The sequence below is a fragment of the Centruroides vittatus genome, unplaced genomic scaffold, assembly GCF_030686945.1.
Source record: "Centruroides vittatus isolate TY-2023 unplaced genomic scaffold, ASM3068694v2 scaffold_324, whole genome shotgun sequence".
Taxonomy (NCBI): domain Eukaryota; kingdom Metazoa; phylum Arthropoda; class Arachnida; order Scorpiones; family Buthidae; genus Centruroides; species Centruroides vittatus.
Window position 1 is genome coordinate 1,280,072 of NW_027122701.1, and position 20,524 is coordinate 1,300,595.

General features: G+C 29.7%; 1 protein-coding gene across 2 annotated transcripts in view; it reads right to left on the bottom strand.

Moving 5' to 3' along the window:
• Positions 1-20,524, bottom strand: part of vir (VIR_N domain-containing protein) — a 115,226-nt gene that overhangs the window by 91,251 nt on the left and 3,451 nt on the right. For both annotated transcript variants that reach the window (XM_067286051.1, XM_067286050.1), the window contains exons 2-5: positions 15,726-15,838; positions 4,477-4,563; positions 4,344-4,392; positions 88-235 (exon numbers count right to left, since the gene is read on the bottom strand). In XM_067286051.1, coding sequence (XP_067142152.1) covers positions 88-235; positions 4,344-4,392; positions 4,477-4,563; positions 15,726-15,838 — 397 coding nt within the window. The remainder of the gene's footprint in view (positions 1-87; positions 236-4,343; positions 4,393-4,476; positions 4,564-15,725; positions 15,839-20,524) is intronic.

Sequence of the window (20,524 nt, forward strand, 5' to 3'; positions counted from 1 at the left end):
ACCAGAAGTGAAATCAACTGCTTCATCAAAGTTAATTTTGATTATATTCTTTATGAAAAAAAACAATAATTTATAAAACCAAGTTACCAATTGGTTGTGATCTAAGATTAGTTTGAGGTGGTGGAGGAGGTGGTGGTGGTGAAGATCGTTCTTTGCAAACTTTTGTTAGCATACCATATACAGCCAATGTAATTGTACAATACCATCCTCTAAGCACAAGTCCATCTGTCGGAATCTAAAACAAATTTTGTATTTGTTTTATACATTTAAAAAATAAATAAATTTCAGGAAATAAATATTACATTTCAATAACTAAAATTATTTATATTTAAAAAATGTGTATTTTTATTTTATTTTTAATGAGCTAACATAAGAAATACACTTCAAACTGCATGTTTTTATAAAAAATTACAGAAATTTCATTCAAATATACAATAGAATCTCATTATAATTAATTTAAAGGGACCCCAAAAATGTTTGTTAAACTAAAAGTTTATTGTAATGAAAAATGTGTATAAATTGTTGTCAAGAAAGTTAAATATGAAGTCCATATATGAAAGAAAGGTGCAATATATTACTTATATCAATGTTTATATTTTTACTTATTTAATGAAAATAAAACACAATCAAACTCAGTTATAATGAGCTTTAGGGAACTGGCAAGATTTACTTGTTATAACCGTAACTCATTACATTCGTGAATAGCAGTGATGTAACTAGGGAGAGAATGAATGTCTATCTCAGGCACAAACATGTAGGGGGCACCCTTCAGGTGGCAAAATTTGTAGCTACGTTACTGATAATTAGTGGCGTATATCCTTTAATTTTTAGTTCTAAAAGTTGATTTAAAAAAGAAACATGTACTGTACAATGCCATCCAAAAATACATTATACTGTATTTTTTTAATAGTTATATAAACTACAATATACCGCATTAGCCCGAATATAACGCGATATTTTTCGACAATTTATTTTCCGTTAAAAAATCGACTCGCGCTAAATTCGGGGTTTAAGTAATGGAATGTAATATAAACAAGGACATTTTCCTACAGAGATTGAAACGCGACTGAACGTCAGACCTAGCTCGACCGACCACTTCAAAACAACCATGTGATCTCGTTAGTAAACCTGCACTTTTGTTTGCATAGCGCTACTATAGTAAGGCTATGTCTCTGCTTGTTCGAAGTTCATTAGTCACGTGATTTTTCGACCGCCTTTTAGTCACGTGGGCTCTCATAGACGCCATTTTTTATCTTAAAATTGTGAAATTTTTGGCTTCGCTCGAAAAATTATTATTACATCTTTCTTTTCTTTATTTTCTCTACTTTTTGACTCTTTCAAGTGAAGTCAGTAGAGATTTCGTACTACTGCGAGAAAATTTGTCAATAGACCCGCTTTACCCCCTAACGCGAAAATCAATAAACGCTAATTGTTTTATAACCCTATTTTCAAATGCTTTTTTCTGAGTTGTAAATCGACCAATTGACTAAGTTTTTATTTTGTTTTGCTCAGAAAAATGTTGTGTTTAAGATTTAACAGATATTTTCTTTACATTTTTACACATGAATTTTATTTTTAATTTTTTATGTGATATAGTCGTGTGTTAGGCTTAACTCGATCATTGACATGAATGTAATCTGTGTTATTAGCTATAAATACCTAAATAAATGCTTATCTGATTGAATTTTACTTTTTTTGAATTCTTTTATGAGTATTATTTTTTTTTCTAAATATCTTTATGAAAATTTTGGAGTCGCGTTAAATTCGGGGTCGCGTTATATTCGGGCTAATACGGTAATTAATATTAAACAATTTATTTTTTCATAATTAAAGATAATACTAATTACTATGTCCAGTTTCAGTTAGTCTTTTTATGTGCAAATCATGTTGTTGTACAAATTATGTACAAATAGAGCAAACATCAAAATTGATGTTTGCTTTATTTGTACATAATTTCATACTGTTAAAGATAATAAAGAACTGTGAACTTTCTACACACTTTGACATGTTTTAGCACCACATTCTAACTGGCAAATAATTTCTATTTTTTCATAAACTGACAGAAGTTTTTTTTAGACATACATAAGAATATGTCTATTCTTTTTTCATAGATATACTAAGTGATCCTTTCAGTTTTATCTATTCCAAGAATTTGGTATCACATTTCTTACTACTTGAACAATCAAGAATACTCGTGTGTTTGCATAGCTACAAAAAATTGCTCGATATATCCATTAAGTATCTTCACTTTAACTGCAAGAAAATGTGCAGAAATATGCAAAAATTAAAATTGTTATGACATTTTGCTCATTATATCAGTGTTCATTATAACTGAGTTCAACTGTAGTTTAGTTTTAAAATCCTCAATTTAATTCATACCTTCTCTAAATCATATTCCTCCCATGTTTTAGTTTCCTGCATCAAAGGGGATTGACCAGGAAAAGCCTTGAGACATTTCCCTCCTGATGTCCTTCAATTCCAGCTTATCCTCATACTTTAAGTGAGTAATATGATAAATAACAAACTTAAAAGAGGCATAAATGGCTTGTGAGTTGGTTTAGTTTGATGGATTACAGCATGTACTACTTGATCTGCCAAAGATGGAACCTTTCCAGAAGGACTTTCTAAGGAAAACTGGATCCTATTTAGATGTTAGATACATGAAGAAAGAAAACAGCAATAAGTTGAGTAACTCATTGCTGGTTTCTTTCTTCATGTATCCTGGCAACATTTAAAAATTTGGTAGCATCCTCTGTTATCATATTTTATTAAAAACTTTTTAAATTTTTAAATATTATAAAATGGCAAAAAGCTTAATTTTGAGGTTAGGAATGAGTTTTATAAAAAAAATTGTAAATATTAATAATGAGTAAAATTGTCCAACCCTACTGGAGAGACATACAATCCCGATTGTCTCTCCATCCTCTTGACCTTTAACCATCAAAATTTAATAACATCAATAATAAACCCCTAATAAACAAACCTCCCTGAAAAATTTCAGAAAATTTCAACAAAAAGCACAAGAGTTATTAAGCTTCAAAGAGGATGAACAAAAAATCGTGCAAAATTGTACCCTCCCATTACACATTAACATCCACACATACAGAAATTACCCCCAAATTTTTTCCATTTTTCAACGTTTCATGGTGTCCTAAATCCAAAAGTGTAAAAATCTTAAGATGTCATTTTTTGATCAATTGCCATACTTTCCCTCTTATATACATAACAGATGAAAAAGTAAAAATAGAAAACTCCACATGGCCAGCCTGCTGGTGAGGTGCAAACCCATGGTTCAGTAGTTTTATCCACTAACCACTATCTTGTTTCTCTTGTTGAGATTAGTACACTTGTAACATTGGTTGCATCTCCCTTTCTTGAGTAGACTGTTTATCAGTGGAAAAAACAGAGAAAAGTGTAATGAAATTGTTATAGTAAAGTGAAAATTGCAGTAATTCTATTACCATGGAATTGAAAGAAAAGAAATGTTAAACCAAAAGTTTGTTATAAATATGTTCATACAATGAAAGATTTTGCCATGGGTTCCTATTAAGGTTGGATCAGGGAAAATCTACAAGTTAAGTATTATGAGGTTTGCTGTAATGAGATTCCATTATACCAATATGAAAATACTTATCAAGTTTTAAGCACATCCTAAATCCCTAAATTACATTATTATTTTTTCTACATGTCCATATTATTTTCATGTGCATAAATATAATTTTAAAACAATAAATATAAAAGTTAAATAGACAAATTAAGTGACTGATATTATGTAATTTTACCTTTGATTGATGTTCACTATTTAAAAATTAGACTGTTATGCATAAAAAGAATGCAGATTTAAGGATTCAAAGTCCTACATGCACGTTCATTAGTGTATTTAAATAGAAGTTTCTGAATTTTCTAATAAATATATGCAGTATGAAATGTAAATTTTGTTCAACAAAAATATAATAAAAAAGTATAAATCTATTAAATAAGATTATTGAGGAAATTCAATAAATATAACAAACACAGATTATAAACAAATCTACATGGTATCTACTCAGTAAAATTAAAACAAATTCCTCAACGAAACAAAAATGTAATTGATATTGATTATTTATCCTTATTTATGTGTTCACGAATTGAAATTTTACATAAGAATCAAATAAAAATATTTATTACTAGATAACACTAATAGTCTGCTAGAATATATAAAATGTAATAAATAAAATAATGCTGATTATTCTTTTAAATTCTAAGCATTAATATGTAATTGTATTATGCTATTTGAATCTACTCATTCTTTTAAAATTATAGTTTTACAAAATATTTACTTTTCATATAAAAACAATATTTACCTTATCCATAACAAGAAATTGAATATCCACATTCTGTTTATATTCAAGGCTAAAATTTAAAATAATATTATGATATAAATTTAATTGAAGAGAAAGTAATATATCAATTTAACATATTATTTATTATACTTACTTTCCTAATTTTTTGAAAGTACAAGCACCAATTGTACTTAAATCATTAACAAAAAATTCAAGTTGAAAAGTTGAAGGATTTGTAGCCCTGTTAAAATATATTAAGTAAAATTTTTATACTTTCCCAATATACATAAATAATTTTATAAATGCAAAAATCAAAAATAATGATTTAATGGAAGCAGAACATTACAAAGCATAAAAGTATGCACACACAAAGAACATTTAAGCATTCTTGAATCATTCAATCCATTATCAGAAATGCTAATATCATTGCTAGAGATGTACCAATTAATCATTTGCTAATCAATTTGAAAAATCATTGATCTTATTGACTTATAATGTGTACACCACTATGTATATAAAATAAGAAAATTTAACTCAGTTTCTGATAATAATTTAATATATATTTCAATAAGATTAATAAATTCAAATGTTTTTGAAATTTACAAAATATCATCAGAAATGGCTTTTTTTTTTTTTTTTTTTTTTGGAGGGTGAGCATAATGAGCTCAAATATGAAAACGGAAGGAAATAAAAAAATAACATCAATTTTACAAAAATGGAAATCAGATAAAGAATACCTATACAAATTAGATACAATTTTGTTTTTTTGCATTCTTGGACAAAGTACAGACAAACAGGTAATCATGTAATACCTTCCACGGGAACTTAGACAAGATTCTTTCTAAATTGTACAAGTAGCTGGAATGCATTTTTTGACTAACAGTCTTAGAGGGCAATTACAGTAAGACCCTGCTTAATGCTGCCTCGATTAACACTGATTCGATATAACATGGTCTGTTCAAAGCCTAAAAAAACTCAAAATTTACATTTATTCAAATTATCGCAGCATTTCATTGATTATTCCCAAACACAAACCAATCAGCAGAAGGTAGCAATTCATCATAGCACTGTACTTTCCTTAAATCTATGTTTGTTTGGTGCAATTTTGGAAAAAAATATAACATTATGGATGCCATAGGCAATATAGACTTTGCTTGGCAAGAATTAACTGATAAATGCATGAATGGAGTGTGGAGAAGTTATGGCTGAAGGTATCCAAGAATTCTCAGTGAGAAGAGCCAAATCGATAGAGCGGAACTAGGAGATGTAGGTGAGCAGGATATTGAGGAGTTACTACAGGTTTCTGGTGAGAGTCTTGCCAACAACCTTCAAGAATTAGCAGAACAAGGAATTCATGCAGAACTGGAAAACAGAGATTCTGAAAACGAAAAACCCAAAAAATTTTTCTACAGATTTCCTTAGTAAAAGTTTGGTAACAATAACCAAAATCATTGATCAAATTGTAGCGAATGATCCAGATTTTGAAAGGAGTGCAAAAGCAAAACGAGGCGTTCTGGATGCAATCTTTTGCTACTGACATTTGCTTCAGGAAAGAAAGAAGCAACAAAAGAAACTGAGCGACTTTATCGCAAAAAAACATGAATTTCAGAAGAGCCAGGACCTTCATCACAAAAACTTTACATTTTTGTGTGCATATGTTTATATGTTATTTAACATATATTATTATGCAAATTAATATAAAAATAACTTAAAATTACAGTAAAATTTGTTTATTTTTGGTCCCATGTTCCCCTTTACCTATTTACTTTATGTTAAAATGACCTCATTTAATGCTGTTTTGTTTAGTGCTTTGTCGTCTAGGAACACATCTCCAGCGTTCCTAGCAGGATCTTACTGGATCCCAAACAGGGTCTTACTGTATTTGAGGTTAGTATGCTTACAAAAATGTTGATGATAAACAAAGGTTTTCTACTGAATTGTTTTATGGATTAGGATGCAATTTAGCTCATTGTTAATAACAATTATTTCACATTCAACAATATGATCTATTTACAAAAACAAGGCTTCCCAATGGGATCCTTATCATCATCAACCTTAAAAGAAATATTAGAGAAAAATTTAGAATGCAAGATTTTTGAACATCCCATCACAATAAATTATCCTGTATTATATTCATGATATGTACAGTACATGACATACTCATATCATAGGAAAGATTGCTAGATGAGTTTAATGACTTTGTTCATATTCTAAATATATTTCAATACTGGTAAAAAAGGTTTTGTTTGTGACAATTCAATTAAATTCACTGTAGAGTATAAAACTAGTAAACAGGTAAATTCCTTTTTAAACTTACAAATTTTTCACAGTAGCCATAGTTTGAGTTTTGGAATATACCACCAGTTTAATGCTCTGCCATCTCTATCTATCATCTCTAGTAACTCCTACTACCCTCAGCAGTACAAGCATATGGCCATAACTGTGTTAATATACAGAACATATATTTTATCATGAACAGGGTTATTACAAAGAGTTGTGAATATCTTCATCAGTGGTTAAACTAGAAATTTTAGTACCTTAAGCAAAATTTAGTAAAGGGCCTTCCAATGCTTAAGGCCTAGTCCCTCCTCATTCATGATGGTATAGAAATTTAAACAAAATTCTGCAGATTCTATTTCTTCTAAAATTCTTTTATTCATGAGACTCTTCACTTTTCATTGTTTCTTCTGTTTCATTTAATGGTTCCAAAACAGTGGTGCACCCAGGAGATGGGCCAAGGGCTCTGGTATCCCCGAAAGTGAAAGAAACACTAGTAAATTTTCCAAAAATATTTTCCTAATTAAAATTCATTTTAATATTATAACACACTAAGGTCACATAAGGTGGGAATTTTATTGAGTTAGCATTAAAAATTTTTTTTAGCTGTTCAACTCAGCTCCCCCAAGATTAAATCTAGGGTCCAAAATATTTAGTACTTTGAAAACTGATTTTTCTGACAGATTTAAAGCAGAAGCAGAAGCATTTCCAAGAAAAAAAAAATTTGGTATTTTGTTTAATATCTCTTCTTTTGTCCTACTTTTTGTAACTAATAGTTTTACTCAAATGCTTGTCAGTCATGGATGATTGAACTTTGATAAATAATATGGAGATATATAAAAATTGTTTTTTAATATTAATTTAGAATATTTATATTAGATATTTTTGTAGTCTGTACATTATACATTTAAAAATTTAATAATCAATAAAAAGTCATTTTTGGCTGATAAAAAGAAATAAAAACAGACTATTTGAATAAAAAATATTGATTAAAATATGAGAAAAGAAAAAAAACTGACTAAGAAAAACAATATACTGATTATAAGATGCTCATTTGTTTGTATGGTTCTAAATATGAACAGTTCTCAGACATTTTGGTTTTGTGGAACAATCCTGGAGCCCTCAAAACTGATGAATATTCATTTATATTTCATATTAATATTCTATTATTTACCTTTATGATGTTAACTTTAAGCCTGACTTGATAAATAGTTTTATTAATGTTTCTTTTAATCAATGAATTAATGCATGGTCTTACAGGCATACTATAGTGCACTAGGGCAGTGGCGTGCCGTCATTGGAAGCGATGGAAGCGCCGATTCCACCTTCCAATGATCTTCCCTTGAATTTTATAAAATATAAATTTTCATATTTTAATGTACTTTGAATTAATTAAAATTAATATTTTATTATAACTGCATTATGTATCTTTTACAAATTTCTATACTACATGTGAAAAAAACGATAAGATTGCTATTGTATATTCGAATAATTCGGTGGCGGAAGGAATGTCGAAACCGGGTCAGTCTCCAATCAGCCAGATTATATAGGCATTAGCACATGCGGTTTACAGTGCACCAACCTCACCCGGTTTAGCTGGTAGAAGCGACACACTCGTAAAGAGTACAGCTTTATATCCCGGAGCGGTTGTGGGCTGTTAGCCACCTGCCTGTCAACTTCCAAGCAGCCAGATTATAGGCATTGGCGCAAGTGCTTTACAGAGCACCAACGTCACCCGGTTTAGCTGGTGGATGCTTCACACATATAGCTTCTAATTTTATATCCCGGACCGGTTGTGGGCTGTTTAGCCGCCTGCCTGCTAGATATTCGGCCGCCCTCGCCCGATTACGTGAATCACGAGTAGACTAGATCAACGGCAGGAAACCCCGGCCCGCGGGCCAGCTACGGCTTGCGAAAAGTTTCTATCCAGCCCGCGAGATCTTTAATAGATTATTAAATTGGAAAAATAACTAATTAATAGTTATTTTTCCAATTCTTTGTAATTTTCGAAAACGATAAGAGAAATAAATGTAGTATAAACTTTTTATTTATTTATTTCATATTTGCAGACTAAAAAAATTACGAGTCACAAAAAGGCGTCAATTAACTACTACGGCCCGCGGAAAAACGTAAAATTTATTCTGGCCCGTGTTATAAAAAAGGTTGCCCACCCTAGACTAGATTTATAACTTAACCCAACCGATAGGAGTTTACTGGCATGTTTTTATGATAGTTCTGTATAGTTGACGGGAGTTTAAAAAAATCCATTAAAATATTTGATATATTTATTCCGCTCTCCCATCTTATATTACTTACGGGTTTCAATGTTAAACCGGTGATATTACGATTATAGTATGTCCCATCTGTAAGGGAATGCAGAAAAAACGTGTACAATTCTTGTATAATGTTAAAAAATTAACTGTTACTTTGGCATCATTATTTACAACCAAATTTAATGAATGAGACGTACAATGGTACAAAAAAGTTCTAGAATTTATTTTCCTTAAATGTACGATCTAAGTATCGATTGTCATAAAAATTTGTCTTTCCAATGTTTTCCCAAGATTACAGATATTCAAGTACAAAGTAACTGGTTTTGACTTATTTCTACTAAGAAGTAGTTAAATAATTAAGAGATTAGGGAATGGGGACATAAATAAAACCCTACTGAAAGAGCCAGAATTTTACTTAAACAAAAGCTTAACCGAACCAGTCACTTGCTCAGTACAGTGGGAAACTGATTTCCGTGTACACCTGGTACTAAAACGAATTGCAGTAGTTAGCAAACAAATGACTATTAAGTTTAACATATTTACATCTATGGTGAGAAACGTTTAAAATTTACAACGGCCCTGTCGCGTCTTTTGAGATATACTAGTGATGCGACAAAAGAGGCATTTGACATTGACCGGTATCGACACCCTCGAGATTTGTCATGCATGCATTCACTGTACACCTACCAAAATCGTCTCTGTTTCCATTCGTGAGCCACTCGCAGGGAGCAATTTTAACTCAGTGGATTGTTTAAATATTTAAAAATAAACAATATTTTATGTTATTTTTATATACGTTTCTTCGCAAAAGTATATTCATACAATTGAATATTTTGTACCAGGTATGTATAATTGTATATCCATCACAAATTTTATTTTACTAAGTAAGTTTTAATAATTTTACTTTTAATTTTAGCCCTTATATCATGGCTAGCGATTTAAACTGTAATTGTGATATTGAAAATTTACTTTAAAAAAGTTTTGGCTCAAGACCATATAATGAAAAAGAAACCATTATTAAAAGAGAAAGACCAACGCCTAAATTAAATATAAGTACTTCGACAAAAAAATCTGTTCGACATTTTCACGATAAAATTTATCAAGACGTAAAATGGCTTTGTGGATGCATAAAAATGCAAAAATTGTTTTGTTGGCCTTGCCTATTATTTTCAAATGAAATTAGTGTGTGGAATAAGAATGGCTTTGACGATTTAAATAATTTGAGTAAAGCTAGAAAAAGACACGAAAATCGTAAATGTCACATCGATTCTTTCGTAAAATTGAAGCAATTTGGAAATCAAAATAGAATAGAATTTAACATTAGTAAACAATATAAAATTAATATTGAAAATTATAACAAGATAGTTACGGCTAATAGATATATTGTATCTAAATTAATAGATATTACATGCTTTTTAGCAAAGCAAGAATTGGCATTTAGAGGGCATAGGGAATGTATTGAATCTAATAACAGAGGTAATTATATTGAACTCGTTTCTTTATTAAGTACGTCAGATAATCAATTAAAAATGCATTTAGAGAAGTCTACAGTTTTTACTGGCTTATCGAACAAAATTCAAAATGAGCTCGTTAATTCGTTAGGAAACGTTTTATTGCAAGAAATTAAAAAAGAAATTGAAAACGCAAAATTTGTTGCTATAATTGTAGATGAAACAACGGACATTAGCCACAGAGCCCAGATGTCGACTGTATTTCGTTACGTGAAAGAAAACGGTAACGTCGAAGAAAGATTTGTGGGCTTTACTGATGTGAGTGAGAACAGAGACGCAAATTCGTTATTCACTCACATTAAGAGTTACTTAGACGAATTTCAATGCACTAAAAAATTAGTGGCACAAACATACGACGGTGCTGCCGTAATGGCCGGACAACATAATGGTGTCCGAGCTAAAATTAAAGAAATATCCAAACATGCTATTTTCGTACACTGTTATGCTCACAGATTGAACCTAGTTTTCTCTCAATCTGTTGGATATATAAAAGAATGTAAAATATTTTTTCAAACTATGACAGGATTTTCTTCATTTTTTTCTAAATCTTCTAAAAGATCTCACGCCTTAGATCTAGAAGTCAATAAGCGTTTTCCTTCAGCCACACCTATTAGATGGAATTACAATAGCAGGATTGTAAACTGCGTTATGGAGTATAAAGAAGAATTAAAACTTTTGTTGTTGAATATGGTTGAAAGTCCAGAACAATGGGATTCTGATACTACAATTGCCGCAAGAGGATTATACCATTATTTAATAGATTTTGATTTTCACTTTTTATTACTAGTTTTTCATCAAATATTTGCACATTCAGATATCCTTTTTGATATATTACAAAAAAAAATTTTAATATAGCATATTGTATTACTAGAATAAATCACTTTATTGATTTTTTACGACAGAAAAGAAATGATTTTGATTTGATTTGGGACGCTTTGAAAAAAGATGAAACTTTTTTAGAAATTCAACCAAAAAGAGGAATGAGACATACTGATATTGAGTCTAAAAAGGATTTATATAGACGTCTGTTTTATGAAATAATGGATACATTGATACAAAATTGTATTGACAGATTTGCCGACATAAAATCTCTAGAATTTTTATCACTTTTAGATTTTAATAATTTTAAATATTATGAAAAACAATTTCCCGAAGAGAGTTTTAATGCTTTACGTAAATTTTATGGAGAATTTTTTAATTTATGTAAATTACGTAGTGAATTGCAATATTTATATTCGTGTCCGAACTATATTGGCAAGTCACTCTTAGACATAAAAAATATTATAATTAATGATGACCTAAACAAAGACGTACTAATAGAATTATATGGTTTAATATCATTAATTTTTACAATACCATCTACCAGTGCGTCTGTTGAGCGTAGTTTTTCAACAATGAAGCGAATTCATACATTCGCCAGGAACACTCAGTCGGAGGAAAGATTGTCGTCACTAGCGTTGCTTTCTATAGAAAAAGAACTTTTAAATACGTTGATGGAATCAACGACGAGTGACGTTTATAATAAAGTAATTAACGACTTTGCGGGAAAACATCGCCGAATAGAGTTAATTTATAGAAAACTAGCAGACCCGGCCACGCGTTGCTGTGGCTCAAAATGTATCTATTATAAATGTATAACGCCTCCCCCGTGGGGAGAATTTCAAAAAATCCCTTCTTAGTGTACATTCTCTTGACGTACCCTATTAAAACGCAATCAAACACGCATCTAAAATAGTATAATAAAAGTCCAGTTCTTCACAGTAAGCCTTAATCCTGTCCCTCTCCCCCGCAAGGAAATATCGAAAAATCCATTTTTAGTGTATATTCTGTTGACGTAACCTATTAAAGCGCAATTAAAAACGCAAAAAACCGCATCTAAAATAGTATAAATAGAAGCCAAGTTCTTCACGGTAAGCCTTAATCCTGTCCCTCTCCCCGCTGAGGAATATCGAAAAATCCCTTTTTAGTGTATATTCTGTTGACGCAACCTATTAAAACGCAATTAAAAACGCAAAAAACCGCATGCAAAATAGTATAAATAGAAGCCGAGTTCTTCACAGTAAGTCTTAATCCTGTCCCTCTCCCCCCAGTGGGGGGAATTTCGACATGTATATTATATAAAAACACATGCATATTCGAATGCAACATGGTGTCAAAATTTCAAAGGAATCGGTAGGAACAAACAAACGTTATATTTTATTTATATAGATAGATAGAAAATGATCTGCTTTAGTCCATTCTCACAGAAAAGCATAATGCCTCACAGAAAAGCAAACTTAAGTCGTCGGAAGTTAGCGCCATCTGTTGGACATGAAAGGCTTAATCCATATATAAATATATTTTTGAAAGGGGGGAAATGGTGGTCTTCACATATGCCACAAACCTTTGCGGGAGTGTATTAAACAACTTCCCGAAGTTTCATGGCAATCGGATAAATGGTGTGGTAATGCATGAAGGACAGACAGACACACAGACACACACACACACACACACACACACAGACAGACATACATTCGTTTTTATATATATAGATATAAAAAAAAAACAAGTTTTTCTATAATTGTATTATGTATGTATTATTTGTATTTTAGAATTAAAGTACATAAATTGTTTATTTTTGTCATTGGCACGTACGAATGGACCCTAGACCATCACTGACGCGCAATTAACTGATTGCCCCTGAAAGTTGGCTTCTTACAGAAACACAGCTTCCCTATCATCAAATGTCACGGCACGCCACTGCACTAGGGACATATGAAATACTTACCAAACTGATGATGAACTAAATCTAATCAGTACATCAACCCTTAAATAATACTGAAATGAGCTATTATTTTTGTTAAATATATCTCATATAAGTGATACTGTTGGACAACATAGTCTTTCTCACCATTGGCTAAGTTCAATCAGACCACATTGTTTTTTCAAGATTGCAGAGTCCAGCATTTCCAAGGAAAGCAAAGAAAAAAAAAATAGTTCCACAAATGAAACAGCTGCAGAAACAAACAGCTATTTATAAATGTTTTGTTATTATTATTATTATTATTATTTGTATAATAATCCAATTTATATCATTTGTGTTCTAAAATAACCATTCCTGATGATGGTATTTAGTAACTGCCAAAACATTCAAATTTATTAATTTTATTAAAATGTATATTAAATTACCATCAGAAATTTATTTCATTTATCTTGTCTCAATTCTTGTAATGTTAACATCAACTGATCTAGAGTCTGGTTTTCTTTTCTAATGCTAATTAAAATTGTCATCATCTTTCTTTTATTAAATTCTTCAATAATGTTCATCAATGTTCCACTTTTTTTCTTATAAATCCTTTTCGTCCTTAACTGATTTCTATCTCTGTATTATAAACATTTTTCTTTTAGGATAATTTTTTCATTTTAATGTCATCTTTTCATCATTGTAAGCTGTATATCAACATTTTCATTAAACTTCCTTTACCCTATAATTTCTTTTGCATGTTTCTTTCCTTCAATTTTAATCAGTATACATTTAGATGTTTTATAGTTTGATACAATATTATCATCATTTCTTAGCAAATTTCATAAATTATGTAGGTATTGAATTGCAATGTAAATTACTACATTGCAAGTCAATTTTCTTAAAATGTTGCTTCATTAAAATTCTAATTAATTTCACAAATTTCTTGGTCCATTATATTCATTATTGTGTTTTTTCTATTTGCTACTGTTTTTCTCAATTTTAATTTTTTTCATTTCTTTAATTCATTCACCTAAATATCAGAAATGAATATTTTCACAATGTTTACTATTCTCAAAATAACATAATACTCTTAAAAACCTACATAAAAAATTTTTTTAATTGGGTCAGCTTACTTCTGGATGTTGAACAGCTTACAGTTGGAATCTGAGACAATTAAGGCATTAAAAAACGTTTTATCCAATTAATCTGATCTCTTAAACTACGACTAACTTCTTAAACTGACTGATTCTCTTAAACTATTAAACTCTCTTAAGTATTGATTTCTTGTTAATAATTTTTAATTCATTAATAATTTAAACAAAAATTAAGGTTTCTATATGGAAAAAGTACAGTAAATTCATATTTGAACTAGACTATAGTGCAAATCTAAATGTCTCATTATGCTCTCTATCTCACTCCCACTTTCTCTTTTTTAAACTAATTCTTAACTTAATCAGTTTAAATAGTAGTGAAATTTTTCTTATTTTTTCATATTTATATTTAAATGGTTTAATTCTAGCTTGATAAATTTAAATACTGAATGGTGAATGAGATAATTCTGTTTGGTTTTAAATATATATAAATATAAATATATATATATTTTTTAAAACCAAATAAGTTCACACCACACAAACTTAAAAACAGTATTAAAATCATATACATAACAAAAATCATATATAACTTTAAATTAAAATGTATGCAAAAGAATAAAAAACACTATTTAGAGTTAGCATTGCTAGTTCATTAAAAAACAGCATCCTGAAAAACTACAAAAATGAGTTACTAACAAATTTGGATTTGTGCATCATTGATACATCTAAGAAACTTTCGCAGTTCAGTTGCATGATTCATGGGTTGTGCACCCACATTAATAAAATGTAAATCAAAGTGCTTGTGAATTGAAATATAATTCCAAAGTAAACTTTCCACTAAAAGCTGAAATTATTGAATTATACAAACACACTTTTCATACATGTCCAGCACTCATTTAATACTTTGAAGAAACTTTTTAGCTTGATTTACAGGCTTGTCTCAGGTTAGAAGCTGTCCAAATACAAAGGAGTTATATTGCATTCCAAAAACATTTGTTCAAAGTATTAAATGAGTGCTGGAAACGTATGTAAAGTGTGCTTGTTTAAAACATAATTCCTCTTGGATTTTTCTCATAAATGTCCTTATTAAGATATGCCACTTTTCCACTATGCCCCTCAATTTTATAATCATACATTATTACATTCAAAAATTTTATAGACTATGGAAAACTAGTAACAAATTTACATTATACTTCCTTTTATAGTAGTTATATACATATAAATTTTCATTACATTAAATTATAATTAATCATAATCGAACTTTATATTATATAAAAAATATATTTGATTATGCTTAATCATAATGAAAACATAAATTATTTGTTACATGATTAATAAATATTTATATTAAAAAATATCAGATTTTCAAACCAAAGCATGTTATCAAACTTTTAAATTTTATACAACAGTTCATAATATGTATGTTCAGCTTATGTATTAAAACATTATATTTTAGGAAATAAAAATTAAAATTAAAATTAGTAGTAAAATTGTTAATATAGTCATAATTTCTATTCAGTTCTTACCCAAGTCTATGTCCTCCAGGAAAATCAGCTTGAACTCTTGCTCCTAAAGGTATGATTCTAATTTCATGAATATAAACAGGACGAGGAAACTGAACAAGATCCAAATTTAACTCCTAAATTTAAAAAATTGTAAATAAAAGTTTATAAATTACTTATTCTTCACTTAATTCTAATACATAATTTATAAATATTTAAATCACCAAAATCATTTTCATTAATGTATTACTTTAATACATTACCAAATACCAGAGATAAGAAAGCCAACTATCAATTTTTCAGTTGAACAAATTACCTCCTTTTAAACACTCTAGCAAATAATTTAATATTGTAAAAACGTTTTTGATCAGCTTTAACAATCTTTGTCAGTTTTTACAATATTAAATTATTTGCTGGAGTGTTCAGAAGGTGGTAATTTGTTTAATTCTTTCTAATCCAGTATAAGTTAATATTTTTATCAATTTTTCAGATAAAAACTTAAAAATTGATCTAGCACAGAGATCAGCAATCTATGAGAAAAATAAAACCTTGAGTGGCAAAAACTAAAATACTTAAATATTACATTTATAACAGTTCCCTGATGATAAAAATAAAAATGGATGGAAATTGTCACTGTTGTTGTATTGCATTTCTTTGAATCTAAGAAATCATTGATTGTAAGATGCAACTTAATTTTAGTAAGGTCAATTATTTTAAATTAAATAAAGGCAGGAGGCTGGAATATCAAATATTCAATGAAAATTAAAACAGTCTAATAAAAATAAGACACATGCAAAATTACAATCAAGATATAAATCCCCAAGTATAGAGTATTTTTATTAGATTGTTCTACTTTATTTAATTTAAAAAAAGAAATGTTGCATTTATGTTCTATTCTTAAGTTCAAAATTTTTGTTCAATTTTTTCCTGATGATGAAGGCTGTATGTCTTGGAAAGTACTGAAAATTTTTAATACACATGTTTTTCATGTCAGTTAGGTGTGATTTCTCTCCAATATAACAATCCAGTGTGAAGTTTCACGAAAATTGTTTTTGTCACAGTAAGTAATTGCTCATATTAAATAAAATTTTAATAATAAAAGCCTAAACGAAGTGTGGGTCCGGGAGGCTGCCGATTTTCTCGTTCCTCCTTTTTGTTGGCTAACAGGTCCGTGAGACCTGCCCACGTCAAGATGGCGGTTCGGATGAGTTACGCGTTACGCGTTAAGCGAGTGGAGGAAGTGAATGGGTTCGACGGTAGAGCGGCGGTGACGACATTCGAATAAAGGACATTACAACGGATAATAACAACAACAATGATTTATTTAAGCTAACAGGACACTTACAAAAGGGGCGCGCGACGGTCGCCTCTTTCTGGATTAGCGGAGGGAGAGTTTACATAAATTCGGGTCATACCTCGTGATCCGGGTCGGTCCTCGTAGTCGACACGATTCCGTTGATTTCGGGCGGTTCCCCTCGACTTTGTCCGCACGTGCACAGGCTAAAAGACAAACGTAACCGACCCCCCTTTTCTCCGTCGTCGCCCTTTTATTCTCTTGGTCACGAGTTCCAGGTTCGCCAACCCGCGTTTTTCGACTCTTGTTCCTTCTGATTCATTTTTTCTTTCTTTTGACTCATATTCCTTTTCCTTCTACTCGCGCGGAAAGGGATGTATCATTACCGGCTAAATTCCGGTGGGTTCGAATTTTCACGAAAATTGTTTTTGTCACAGTAAGTAATTGCTCATATTAAATAAAATTTTAATAATAAAAGCCTAAAAGAAGTAATTTCTGAAAAAAATTGAATAAATTATTTTATATATTTTTTATATTATTTTATTATTTTTAATTTAAGTTTTTTCAGAATTTTAATTGCCAGGAAATGTGGATAAAGTATATTAGTAGAAGTAATTTCATTGAATTATTAGAAATTGCTCTATTTTTCAAAAAGAATATTTAAGTTTAAAAAGCTGAATATTCTTTTAAGTTTTTAAATGTGGCACCATCTATTAAGATTTTATTAAAAAATAATTTGTATAATATTAATTATTATAGTAAGGCCTTACTTCTAGGGTAGGGTGTTTTTTTTTTTTTTAAATTATAAATGCCAATAACAAGTAAAATTTTCAATTGTAGAAAACCATCAGATGGCAATTACATTTAAAAATAAAATTGAAGATAAAGTCTGTTTGAGAAGAAACCACCATTTATTCACTTTCAATGTTCCTTTCTCTGTAGGCCAAGTAGCCTACAGAGAAAGGTTGGTTGTTAAAATTTCGTATTCTAGAAGTGAATAAATGGTGGTTCCTTCTTAAACAGACTTTATCTTCAATTTTATTTTTAAGTAAAATTTTCATTAAGTTTGACCCCACTCAAGTTATGATACATTAATTAACCCTTCTATCTCTCCTTTGACTTATAATCTCTAAAATGTAATAGTAGCAATGTCCCAAACACAAAAAATACTCCTGCCAAATTTCACAATTTTTTATGAGTGAGGTCCCAAGATATAATGCAAAACAGATGCAAGAACAACATTTATTATATAGCTAATACATACAACAGTTTTAAGCATTAAACTGTATATTATTGTAGTTATATTTTAATATGAAAAATTTGTCTCACATGAAAGTTAATATATGTTATCATTTTAAACTTTCTTTTATGAATTACAATATAAGAAATATAATGTATTCACTGTAATTTTGTCTTGGATAATAAAGAAACTGTTAATTGGGGCTCATGTTCTACTATAATAAATTACTTATACAGTGATACCTCAGTTTTCGTCGATAATCTGTCCTAAAACAATAGGCGAAATCCAAGGGAATTATTTCCACATGAATCAATGTAAATCCAATTAATTCATTCTAGACACTCCAAAATACATACCAAAAACACATTTTATAGAAAATTAATATAGTGTTAAATACTAAAAGCAATAAGAAATTAACATAAAAGACTAATTAGCATAAAGATAAAAGCATTAAGATTAAAGATAAGATAATTAGCATTAAGATGAAAGCAATGGAATTGTTCAGCTAGACATGCGGAGTAATGTCTTGTCTTGTAGAAGTTAGTTGGACATGAGCTTCTAGCTTATATTGCCCCGTGGTAAAATGTGACGTAATTGTCATGTAATAGTAGTTGTATGTGTTTATGATGGTCGTATCAAGGGGAATAATGCCTTCCGGGAAATACGTTTAAGGGTAACTGGCCCAAACTTGATCACACTCCATATAGCTCTGATCTAGCGACTAGTGACTACCACTTGTTCCTCCACTTGAAAAGGCATCTAGGCAGTCAGCACTACAACGATAATGTCAAAACACTGTGCTGCAGTGGTTGGCAAATCAGGCGGCAGGTTTCTATGAGGATAGAATTCAGAAGCTGGTTGTACGATATAAAAAGTGCCTTCATATTGGAGGAAATTATCTTGAAAGGTGGATTGAGGTACAGGCTTTCATGTAAGAATAAAATTATTTAAGAAATTGCAGTTGTGTTTTTTAATATCAAAATGGTACTTACTTTAAAAACACGCTTCGTAGATATAGTTTTTATTTTGTAAATAACAACTAGGGTTCTCAGATACAAGAAACAAAAACATAAAGCCAACATTAAGAATAAAGAAGAGCAATGAAATAAGCTGACCTAGCAAAAACAGTTCCAACCTGACAGGTCTAGTGAAATATGTTTTAATACAAGGGTCACATGCATTTCCCCATAGGAAAGTTGCCTAAGAAACTGATCTGCACCAAAATTTACCCAAATATGTATTAAATGAATAAAAAATTTTAGTAAAGTTTTAGATAGATATGAGGGTAATTTTAAAAAAAATTAAAACTTGCTTTCACATTTTACTTTATATCTCTAGAACAGTATTGCCAAATTGAACAATTGACCATTCAAAATACTCATACTCAGAAAACCTGTTTGAATTTTTTCAGTGTTTTTGATGGAAAAATTGTGAATGATTTTAAAAATTGCAATTATGAATCAGATTGAGTGGTTTAAGATCCCAAATGTGAGAGCAAAATTCAAAATTTTCATGGTTGATTTAGTCCAAAAACACTATAATTGAAAATTTATAGATGTTTCCAAATACTAAAAAAATTATACATAACTAAACCACTATAACAACATAAACTACAAATTTTTTTATATGCAAATAAAGTATTAAATTTTGACTGGAAAATTTATTCAAATGGATATTATAATGATCAACCATAAAAATTCTGTATTTCATTATCTCATTTGGGATCTCAAATAACTGGAATGGCAAAATCTTCAATATTTTAAATCATTCAATTTTTCTATCAAATACTCTTTTAAAAATATGAAAAAAATTCAAACAGATTTCCTATTTGAGTTTAAGTATTTTGAATGGTCAATTGTTCAATTTGGCAATGCAGCAAATACCATGAATCATATTACTGTAGTCAGAAGTTACTAAAGACAGTACATTGCTGTATACTGCACTACCATAAAATTTTTTAAGCTCATTTTCTGTAATAGTAAATTCAGCATTATAACCTTCTAAATCAATAAAACTTCCGTATAGAATTGATTAGAATAAATCAGTGTAATGTATATCCACCTTATCATTTTCATTGTAATCAGAGAAAACACTCCCATCACTTGACTTTTGTAAACTTGGACTCCCTTTGACCTTTCCCTATTAGTCCGAATAGAAAAAATTTACTGTATAAAAACAAAATGTAGAAACAGGTTTTTAATGTTTTTAAAAAAAATTCATATCAATCTGAAACTTTACCAAAATTTTTTATTCATCATAATATACATTTGAGTAAATTTTAATGCAAAT